The sequence below is a fragment of the Dipodomys ordii genome, unplaced genomic scaffold (assembly GCF_000151885.1).
Source record: "Dipodomys ordii isolate 6190 unplaced genomic scaffold, Dord_2.0 Scaffold20, whole genome shotgun sequence".
In the NCBI taxonomy this organism is placed as follows: domain Eukaryota; kingdom Metazoa; phylum Chordata; class Mammalia; order Rodentia; family Heteromyidae; genus Dipodomys; species Dipodomys ordii.
The window spans coordinates 13,173,259-13,184,140 of NW_012267236.1; the positions used below are offsets into that span (position 1 = coordinate 13,173,259).

General features: G+C 37.2%; 1 protein-coding gene across 1 annotated transcript in view; it reads right to left on the bottom strand.

The window, feature by feature from the left end:
- Window positions 1-8,033: 8,033 nt before the first annotated feature.
- Window positions 8,034-10,882, bottom strand: part of Tdrd15 (tudor domain containing 15) — a 52,593-nt gene continuing 49,744 nt past the window's right edge. Inside the window, exon 2 of the mRNA XM_013013543.1 lies at window positions 8,034-8,227. Within this exon, the coding sequence (XP_012868997.1) occupies window positions 8,034-8,227 (194 nt within the window). The remainder of the gene's footprint in view (window positions 8,228-10,882) is intronic.

The following is a 10,882-nucleotide window of genomic DNA, read 5'->3' on the forward strand; positions in this document are numbered from 1 at the left end:
ATAGTGAAATAAAGATCACATCACCTATATTTCTTTTTCTTTTCTCTCTAAAAATATCTTTCAGCCTATGTGTTTTGACATCCTTTTTTGATTTTTACATACTACTGAAGTGCCTTCTCCATATTGAATCAACATAGATATGTAAAGTATAATGTTAAGATCAGATTAAACATACCTATCTCTTCAATTATCAGTCATTTATTTGGTGAAAAATTCAATATCCTCTCTTTTAGATATTCAAGCTACACAATACATAATTATTATCTACATAATTATTATCTATAGTTGCCTGACGATGAACTGCTTCATCAAAGCTTCTAGGTCCTAACTGTAGCTTTGTAACCATTGATCCAACTTTCCCCAATCCTTCTCTCCATACTGTTCTCTGCTTCTCCTGTGCAACTTTATGAGATCAGGTCTTTCATGGTTTGTCAATTGTTAAAAATTCTATGGGTGTCATTTTTCTACTAGAAAAGAAAAATAAGAGCCCACAATGTATCAAAAATTAATATACTTTGTTTCTTCTGCCTCAGAAATTTCTAAATACAGTATATTCATAATTGGGCAACTACAGAATTTCAGTGGTATCAGCAAAGCAGGTGCAAGTGTCTCTCAGATATTTGTTTTCCCACCAGCAATATGACAGTTATTTTCTATTACATTTGAAAATTTTTGAGGGTAGAGCTATATGTTCAATAATTCAAATAATGCTTTTTTATTTACCTATCACCTACAAGACAATATATTGAACATTGCAAAGAACATAAAAGCAAAAAAAATAAAAAATACAAACAAACACAGTGCAATAAAATCTTAAGATGATGCAATCCAGTTTGCCAAGGTCTTCCCAAGATCTAGCAGTGAGTCTCACATCCTGGAAAGTCCCTTATTCCATTGGTTTCTGGGTCACTATATTCATCAGAGTAATGGCTATAATCATTGTAACTATGAAAAATGGTCACTTATACTCTAGACTTTTGTTTTAAGTCTTAAAACACACTATTTGTAGAACCTGGCTCTGCCTAAGCCCCAACCACAGTTGAGACCATACATTATCTCAGATCAATGTGTGATAATCCCAAATTCTTTACTCTCAATGCCAAATAAGTTCAACCATTAGTGTTTATGATAAATAAATAAAACCTTTAAGGCAACCTTAATTTTCCTTGATAGTTAATACTTTAATCTGATTTAAAATATGAAAAAGTGAAGGCTGATGAATTATAATATTGTGACTATAAATAAGCATTCATTCGATTCTTTCCTCGGGGGATCTCTTGGCACTATTGAAAGGAAAGTTATCTACTGCAAAAGGTTAATCAACTCAAACTCAACAAAAGGTCTGACTTTAATTGAAAGTCCAAATGTCAAAATCTGAGACAGGCTTTACATAAAGCAAAACAAATTTAACATGTGGGATGCTAAAAATTCTCTTGTTTAAATTTGCATCCCAATTCTTGTTAGGATGACAGTAGATATTTTGTGAGAATGACAACAGACACTTTCTGAAATGACAGTACATACTTTGATGATAATTTCAGCACATGTACACGAAGAATATTGGTCGACAGTATTATTACCTTGTAATGCCTTTGTCTGGTTTTAGGATCAGGGTAACTTTGGCATCTGAGTTTCTATGAACAGTTTATGTTCTTCAGCATTTGGTAAAATTCACCAATGAAGTTCAGTGTAAACTTTTTTTGGGGGGGGTCCAGTCGTGGGGCCTGAACTCTGGGCCTGGGCACTGTCCCTCAGCTCTTCAGCTCAAGGGTAGCACTCTACCACGTGAGCCACAGTACCACTTCCGGCTTTTTTCTTTTTGCTTATGTGGTGCTGAGGAATCAAACCCAGGGCATCAGGCATGCAAGGCAAACACTCTACCACTGAGCCACCTTCCCAGCCCCAGTGTAAACTTTTTAAGTTGGGGTCATTGGTCCATTTTAAGTTGATTCTGGATCTCACAGCCAAAAGTAAACTCTACTAAAATGTTGGTGGGATTGAATGTAAGCTTGTTCAACCACTATGAAAAGCAATATGGAGGTTCCTCAAAAAACATAAACAAGGCTACAGTAAAGCCACCAGCACAACCATGCTCATTGCAGCACTATTCACCATAGCCAAGATATGTAATCAGTCCTGATACCCCTTAATGGATGAGTGGATCAAGAAAATGTGGTATACATACAAAATGGAATTGTACTCTCTATTAGAAAGAACGCTATTGTGACATTCTTAAGGAAATAGAAAGACTGGGTAAAAATGTATTGAGTGAAGTAATCCAAACCCAGAAAAACAAAGGTTGAATGGCTTCTTTCCTTCATTTGTGGTAGATAGACTGTACCTATAAATCTAGCAGAAAACACATTGAGCTGAGTCACAAGGAAGTGGTCATAAATGAATTAACTGAAGTATAATAGACTCTATGGAGTACTCAAATATTATAATCTATCTGAAAGAATAGGTCAAAGCACAACAAAATCAACACCAGGAAATGTGTACATGCAAGTGGTGAGTTGTGGCCCATGGGAGAGAGATAGGCCAATGAAAGAGGGAAGGGAAGAAAACAAAGTCAAGAATTCATTATATCTCAGTGTAGCTTTGATTTGTATTTCTTTTATGGCTAGAGAGGTTGGACATTTCTTCATGTGTCTATTGGCCATCCTTCTTTCCTCTTCACAGAAGTTTCTCTATAAGTCTTTATCCCAAAGTCTTTTCTTTGAGGATTTGTTGTTGGGGGATTTAATTTTTTGAGTTCCAGGTATATTTTAGATGTGAGACCTTTGTCCGTTGTATGGCTAGTGAAGATCTTCTCCCAATTCATGGGCTTTCTATTGGTCATGCTAGCTATGTCCTTTGCCATGCAGAAGCTCTGCAATTTCATGCAGTCCCATTTGTCCAAACTTTCTTTGAGTTGTTGTGTTTCTGGGTCTCTTTTAAGAAAATTTTGGCCTGTGCCAAGGAAGAATTCTATGCCTCCATCAGAAAGAATGACATTGCCCATTTGTTAGGAAATGGAAAGTCTTGGAAAAAATTATATTAAGTGAAGTAAGCCAGGCCCAAAGAAACACAGGTCCCATGGTTCCCCTTATTTGCAATAACTAGTATATGTCTGAGACAAGCAGAAAAAGTCAGATAAGATGATGTTAGGGGAAATGAACCCCAAAATAAGAATTCAAATGTTTTTTTCTTTCTTGCAATTGTTTCTAACATATTTATAAGATTATTTCTTTGTTGCTTTGTATGTCCCTCCCCCACGGTATAACCCCTGCTTTCACTGTATTTGATGTTGGTATAATTGTGGAGGGAAGGGAAAAAAACAAATTGTTTAAATAGGGATACAGGTAGACCCATTGCAACAATGAGATATACAAGACGTTGTGCCGAAAAATTAACTTTACAACTTTGGTGGGAGGGGAGGAGCGGGAGCTGGGAGAGGGGGAGATGGGAAGGGATGGGAAGGGGAAGAGGCAACAATTCTTGATAATGTACTCATTACCTTGCCCATGTAATTGTAACCCCTCTGTATGGTATTTTCACAATAAAAAATAAAAAAGAAATATATATATAAAGAATTCATTGTATATACCACAAATTAAGAAAAGTAAGAGTGGTTGAAGGTAATGGAAATGTTAAAGGAGGTGACACTGATCAAGATACCTTATATTCAAAACTGCTTTGTTACATAGCACCTCTTTTGTACAATTACTTGAAGATAAAAATAAAGGAATCAGGAGCTTCCATGAAACAAGGAAGTTTATAAAATATAATTAAAAAAAGAAAACACTCATTTTTCTTGTACAGATATATACATATATCTGTCCCTTAAGAAATCAAATGAGGGGGTGGGGGGCTGGGATGGTAAGGAGGAGGAAACTAAGGAGGAGGCAACAATGCTTGATAAGAAATGTACTCATTACCTTGCTCATGTAATTGTAATCCCTCTGTATGGTATTTTCACAATAAAAAGTTATTAAAAAAGAAATCAAATGAAAGGAAACATTTCTTATGTACACAAGCATGTGTGGCCAAGGATACAATAAATCCTGAATAAATAAAGAAGAGAATGGATGGTGAAAAAAGGAGAAAGGGAGGAAGGAAGGAAGAAAGAAAGGAAGAAATGAAGGAACGAAGGAAGGAACGAAGGAAGGAGGAAGGAAGAGAAATTAGGAGTCACTTTTGGAAAACAAAGTCAAATTTAAATCAAAGAATATCACAGAATTTAAGGAAATAATGTGAAAGGATTTGACAATTAGTAAGGTGCTTTTGCCTAAAAATTTACACAGAGAGAGAAAGAGAGAGAGAGAGAGAGAGAGAGAGAGAACAAAATACTTGAAGAACTAAAAAGGGAGAAGTCCATAACCAAAGTTTGAAAGTTCATTATTTCTTTTTTTTTGGGGGGGTGGGGGGTGTCCGGTCATGGGACCTGAACTCTGGGCCTGGGCACCATCCCTCAGCTCTTCAGCTCAAGGCTAGCGCTCTACCACTTGAGCCACAGCGCCACTTCTGGCTTTTTTCTTTTTGCTTATGTGGTGCTGAGGAATTGAACCCAGGGCCTCAGGCATGCAAGGCAAGCGCTCTACCACTGAGCCACCTTCCCAGCCCAAAAGTTCATTATTTCTAATAAGCAATAAAGGTAGAAAAGAAAATACCAGTAACCATCTGTAATCTAGCTACTAAGGAGGCAGAGACAAGGAGGATTGTAGCTCAAGGTTAGCCCAGGCACAAAAGTCATGAGAGGCCCATGTCAACCAATTAAGAGCTACACATGGTGGCATATACCAGTCACCTCAACTATGCTATCTGGGAAGCATAAATAGGAAGATCATGTTTATATATGAGATCTTAATCCACCTAAAATAATAATCAAAGTAAAAAAGACTGGAGACATGGCTGAAGAGACAGAGCACTTGCTCAACAAGTATAATGCTCTGAGTTCAAATTCTCCCCAAAAAACAAAAACAAAAACAGCAGTAAAACTAAAAGGCAAAAGTTGGCAAATCCATAAATCCAACTTACCCTTTAATACATTTATAGAACACTCATCAGCAAAACACATTTTCTCTTTACATATATGTACATGGCCCTTTGACCAGAACAGAACATATTCTGGGATATAAAACAAATCTCAGCCAACTGAAAAGGATGTAAATCATTAAAGTGGGTTCACCAGTCATACAATCCCAAGAAATTAAGCTAAATACAATCACAGATATCTATAAGAATTCTAAATATGTAGGAGTTAAAATATACTTCTATGTAACTTAGAAAATGTAGTAAAAACAAAATAACAGGCCAGGCATAGATGATTCATGCTTGTAATCCCAGCTACAGAGAAGGCTGAGATCTGAAGATTATGGTTCTACCAAAAAGCCAGAACTGGAGCTGTAACTGAAATAGTGAGTGCTAGCCTTGAGAGAGAAAGAGGGAGGGGAGGGAGAGAGAGAGAGAGAGAGGAGAGAGGGAGAGAAAGGGAGAGGAGAGGAGAGGGGAGAGAGAAAGAGAGAGAGGAGAGAAAGGGAGAAAAGAGAGAGAGAGAGAGAGAGAGAGAGAGAAAGAGTTTGTTGAGCATGCCCAGATCCTGGGTTCAAGCCAAAGGCCTGGCACAAAGTAAATGAAAAAATAACCTTAATTAAAAGTATGGTAGACATAATGCCAGGCTTTAGGGGAAATATATAGAAACACATGCTCATGTGAAAAGACATTTACCTGTTTCTAAAAAAAAAAAAACTAGAAAAATAAATGCAACAGATACCCAAACTAGGCAAAATAAAGGAAATAATAAAAAGCAGAAATCAATGAAATTGAAAAAACAGTAGAGAAAACCAAAGGTGATTGTTTGTAAAGGTCAATAAAATTGATAACCCTTTAGGCAGACTGATAAAGAAAAACAGAGAAGATACAAGTAATCAATATCAGGAAATGAATTAAGCACAGCTATATTCATCACTAAGCACTGTTAACACATACTACCCACTGGAAAAACATACAAATCATTTAAGAAATGAAAAATAAACCTTATGATCATTTTTTGGCATCAGACAGCAGCATAGTGAAATTTCACAGAAAAGCATTCAAGTACTTGTTGCTAAAATGAAAAGATCATTCTCCCTCCATACATCAGGAAGGGAGAATGAGCCATGTAAATATAGCAGGACACAGGAATGCTTTCAAAATTATCAGCATTGCTTTGTTTCTCATATCATATAACTGACATTAATAATTTTTATTATTAGTGAAACCAGAAGGGGAAAAATCAATTATTTTTCCAATTATTTAAGCAATAAACCTGTTGGGTTGTTTTTTTCATTTCTGAAATTCGTTAATAGCTCTAGCAGCTTTCAACAAAATTGTCAAAATATACAAATGATTAAGCAATGATATGACTCGAATGTTTTCCTTTCCCTAGCTATAGCATAACTTTGCTACAAACAATCTAACAAAAATCATAGGCCTTACAAGATGCCTTGTTTCCTTGAAGAGAGAACTCTCATAATGTACCACTGAAATAAGCTGTAAATACTAAAACTTAGAGGCTGGATGATAGATTCAGTGCTAGTAATATTTATTCAGAATCTTTTCTCGTATCAGTACATTTTTAATTTCCCCTATCCCAACATGGATGAGGGAAATGAAATGTTTGAATGGTAGAGACTGAACTTTAATTTTTGTATTAGTCATAAAACTCTGAATCAAAAAAAGAAATGTTGAAATATTCAATATGGCTTGCTTTTTATAACTCGGTATTTTTTCCAGAGAATCTGAGAAATGAGCTCAACATGTTCATTTTGCCATGACCATAAAAGTATATCCTACTAAACAGTTTGATCTCTAAATTTGACAAAGGAAAGATTCTAGATTAATCTGCTCATCAACAGGCAAAAAATACAGAGATAACTCACAGAGCTGACTTTACCTTCTCAAAATAGAAACATAGCAATTGCAAAAGATTAAGGCAAACTTGGAAGAGAGATTGTGGTCCTGGAAGCTAACTGGTGACAAAATCAGACCATATATCAAAAATAAGCTGGTTGGGCACCAATGGCTTACTCCTGTAATCCTAGCTACTCAGGAGACTGAGATCTAAGGATGTGTGCTCAAGCCAGCTCTGGGAAGGGAAGTCTGTGAAACTCTTATGTCTAATTAACTACCAAAACTCTGGAAGTAGAGTTGTGGGTTAAGTGGTAAAGCAATTGCCTTGAACAAAATATCTCAGGGACAGTTTTCAGAATTCAAGGGACTTGAATTCAAGCTCACACACACACACACACACACACACACACACACACACAAAACCAGGGCCTTGATTTTGCTAGATAAGGGCTCTACCATTTCAGATGTGGCCTGATCCCAAGCACTTGGCAGATGGAGATAGTAGGACCATTGTCTGAGTTCAGTTCTTAGTAACACAAAACAAAGGCAAAACTCAGGTATGAAAACTGCTATGGTCTTTTCAAAGTATCAACACATTACTATAAAAATAAAAATTTCCCATAGTCCAAAATCAATATCAATTTTGTGGGTTCAAACTTTGTAAATGGGAACATAAATAAGCAATAATGTATTACTGACACAGGACTGTCCCTGAAAGCTAAACTCTATCTTATGGAACATATATAATAGTCCAGATCAGAAGCATCTGTACTGGAGCAGCTCAGAATATTCCAACATTTCAGCTCACAGGACAATGTTAAAACATTTTCTGTAAGAGGCATGTCTTTCAGAATGTTCTGGGCAGGAAAGAAATGGAAGGGGTGATACCAATGATTCATGGATAAATTAACTAGAAACCTCTACCAAAATACTCCTACTCCTGTTGTAAATCTTCATTACTACATTTAATTGAGCAGCCCATAGTCTCATCAAAATTCAAATTGATTTACTTTATTTTGACACTTAGAAATGTCTGATTAATAGAGCCAGTAGGCTTTACATCTATTACATCTTTTTTTCTTACACAATTTATGTCAGGAAAAATATGTACAGAGTTTGTACCCTGTTGCCTACCTTCACCAATCTCATGATCATTTAAGTTTTCATTCTCCAACTTTCATCCCAAGACCCAGGAAATCACCAAGAGGCTTCTTCCCACCAGCAATGAAGAGGATCAACAGACAAGAAGGCAACGCTGAAGTCTTGCTCAACACCAGGGTGCCTCTGTCGCATGTCCAGAAGGAAAAGCAGTGGGTGCTGTAGTTGCCGCTGGTGTTGATACAGTCAGGACCATTCACTTTAAAAAAATAAAAAAGGACTAGACAACACCGTGTTAAAAAGGCAAGAGTTGAAAAATGGGAGCTAAAAAAAGGCAGAAAACTTTTTATGATACGATAATACAACATATCAAGCATATCCCACTAATTCCCCAAACTACCATTTGTTTCTGGGTGAACACATGAATCCATCCAACACAATGGGTCTACTAGACTACTGTGAAGATGAGATTATGCAAGACACACACTGATTAGAGGTTTCAAAGGGGGATATGCTTAGCCAAATTTGGCCATTTGTATTTTTATTATTATTATCTTCAAATAGTTATCCAAAGGGGTTTCAATTGAATATGCCCATTCATGTATGCAGCGTCACCTCTGCCTTCATTCTCCCCTCCCTCTCCTACCTCTGCCATACCACCCCCCCATCTCAAGTTCCCTGGCTCCATATTCACCTATGTACAATGACTATTACTGACTTTTGATGTGCCCCTTACCTAAACTGCCCCCATTGACCTTCCCCCCCATCCATGTAACACCACTTTAACAACATGGACACTGTCACCTTGAGTTCTCATTTATGCCTTGATTTATGTGGCATGCAGAAACTGCTTATAGAACAAACTTAGGCTATCATAAAACAAAGCACATTTAAAATAAAATGAATGCACTCGTGTTTACACTAGAACAAAGTGCTTTCGCTCAGCACCAGAAAACCACTGCAACAAGGCAGAGTGGCAAACCAGGATCAAGGCACCACAGCACTTTCAGGAAGATGGTTGCTTCCCACTGTACATCCAACTGACCAGTTGGCTCTGCATCTTCCACTGAAACAAGTGATTCATGGTGACAAAGCTGATAACATTTGATCATCTTGTATGAGGGCCCCCTAAGTGCCAGCTGTAGCATACAGAGTCCAGAAACAAATGAGCATTTAAATAATGACCTCCCCCTCCATAACCATCTTCCTCAGCAATGTGCTAATTGCAAAGAGGAAGCTTTCATTTTCCCAGTGCAATCACACGAGACCCCCAGTGCACATGATTCCCTGGCTGAAGTCTGTAGATTAATCACTGTGAAAACAGCTGGACCTCTTCCCCTCTCTGGAAAAAGTAGGCCACAGGGAGGGCAGTTCTTCACATGCCCCTGATTCTGCCAAATACAAAGAGATGAACCATGATACTATGTCCAGGGTGAACTGAAGGATTTTAATTATGTGTGTGTATGTACGATTCCTTGTCATGGCTGCTCTTAAATGCGAAAATGGAAAGACCTCCGTCATAACTATACCAAGAGGGAGGGAGATGATAAGGAGGGAGGAAAGGGGAGATAGAAAGAAACAGAATTAGTGTGCTCTGCAGATCGTGGCATACATTCCCACAGATTCTGGGCACACACGGTGCACAGCTGTGGACTAAATCTGTCCCATCGGGGCCAGGATGAAGGAAAACACAATTAGAGGTGAACTAAGCAGGTGTTTTCCTTTGTTTGTTTGCTTTCATTATTTGAATGGGGGAAGAGCAAAGTAACTTCCTTCCTACATGGCAAAGTAAACAGAAGATTTCAAACTCTTCATCTAATTGCTCAGTCTCTCAATGGCAAAGTGACAGTTCTCTTTCTGAAAATAAATTCACCTCATGCCCACGGAGCACAAGAATGGGCATAAAAAAGCTCTCTCTTTGTTGGTATGAGGTAAAATTAAAATCTGTTTGTGACACTGAATCCTGCTCTGCCCTGCTCTTTAAATATTAAATGGACATTAATGCAGAACTTACTCTAGCTCACCTTTTATTACAGATAACCACAATTTGCTCCTCTCCCCTATCAGAAATAAACTCCTTGAGGTCAAAAATGATATTATTCATTTGTGTTTCAAACATAGGTCTTGCATAAATATTTATAGAATAACTTGTATCCAGCAGACACACCAAAATATCTGTAGAATGAATCAATTTTGAGTCGCTGGGGGAAATGCTATAAGAACAAGATCTTTTTGGAATCATGATGTTTGAGACAAGTGTAGTATATTCTTACAGGTAACAAATTTTACTTGTTGGAAGTAATTTAGAAACAGGGACACTTCAAATGCAATCCTCATGTTTCCAAAGTAAAAGAATAGATTCTCTCTCTCCTTTTCCTCCTCTCCTTCTCCAGCTCTCTCCCTCTCCCCATCTCCCTCCCAACCCTATCTCCCCCCCGACACAAACACATACTCATCACATTTTCCCATGTGTGTATATTCTTAACTCTTATTTCATTGTCCTTATACTACCTAGGCCATTTTAAAGCAATAAGGATCCTAACTGATACATTACATGAGGTAGAACTTAAGTAAATATCAATGGTACTAATATACAATATATTCACTATGCTTTCCATTTTTAAGAAATTTATGTGTGTGCATCTTATATGTATATATATATATAAACATACATTCACTAAACAAAATCTGTTTTTGATTTCAGCTTAAAGGCTATTAGTATGATGCTAGCAATAGTGTCTCTGAGAAAATTGTAGGGAGTTACATGAAAAAAATAAAAGAAACAAACACTCTCTACCTAATTTTAAGGAGGTAGCCAGAATCACCTCAGATTTCTCAGCAGAGACAATCAAAGCAAGAAGAGCCTGGAATGATGTATGCCATGCCCTAAAAACAAACAGCTATCAACCAAGAA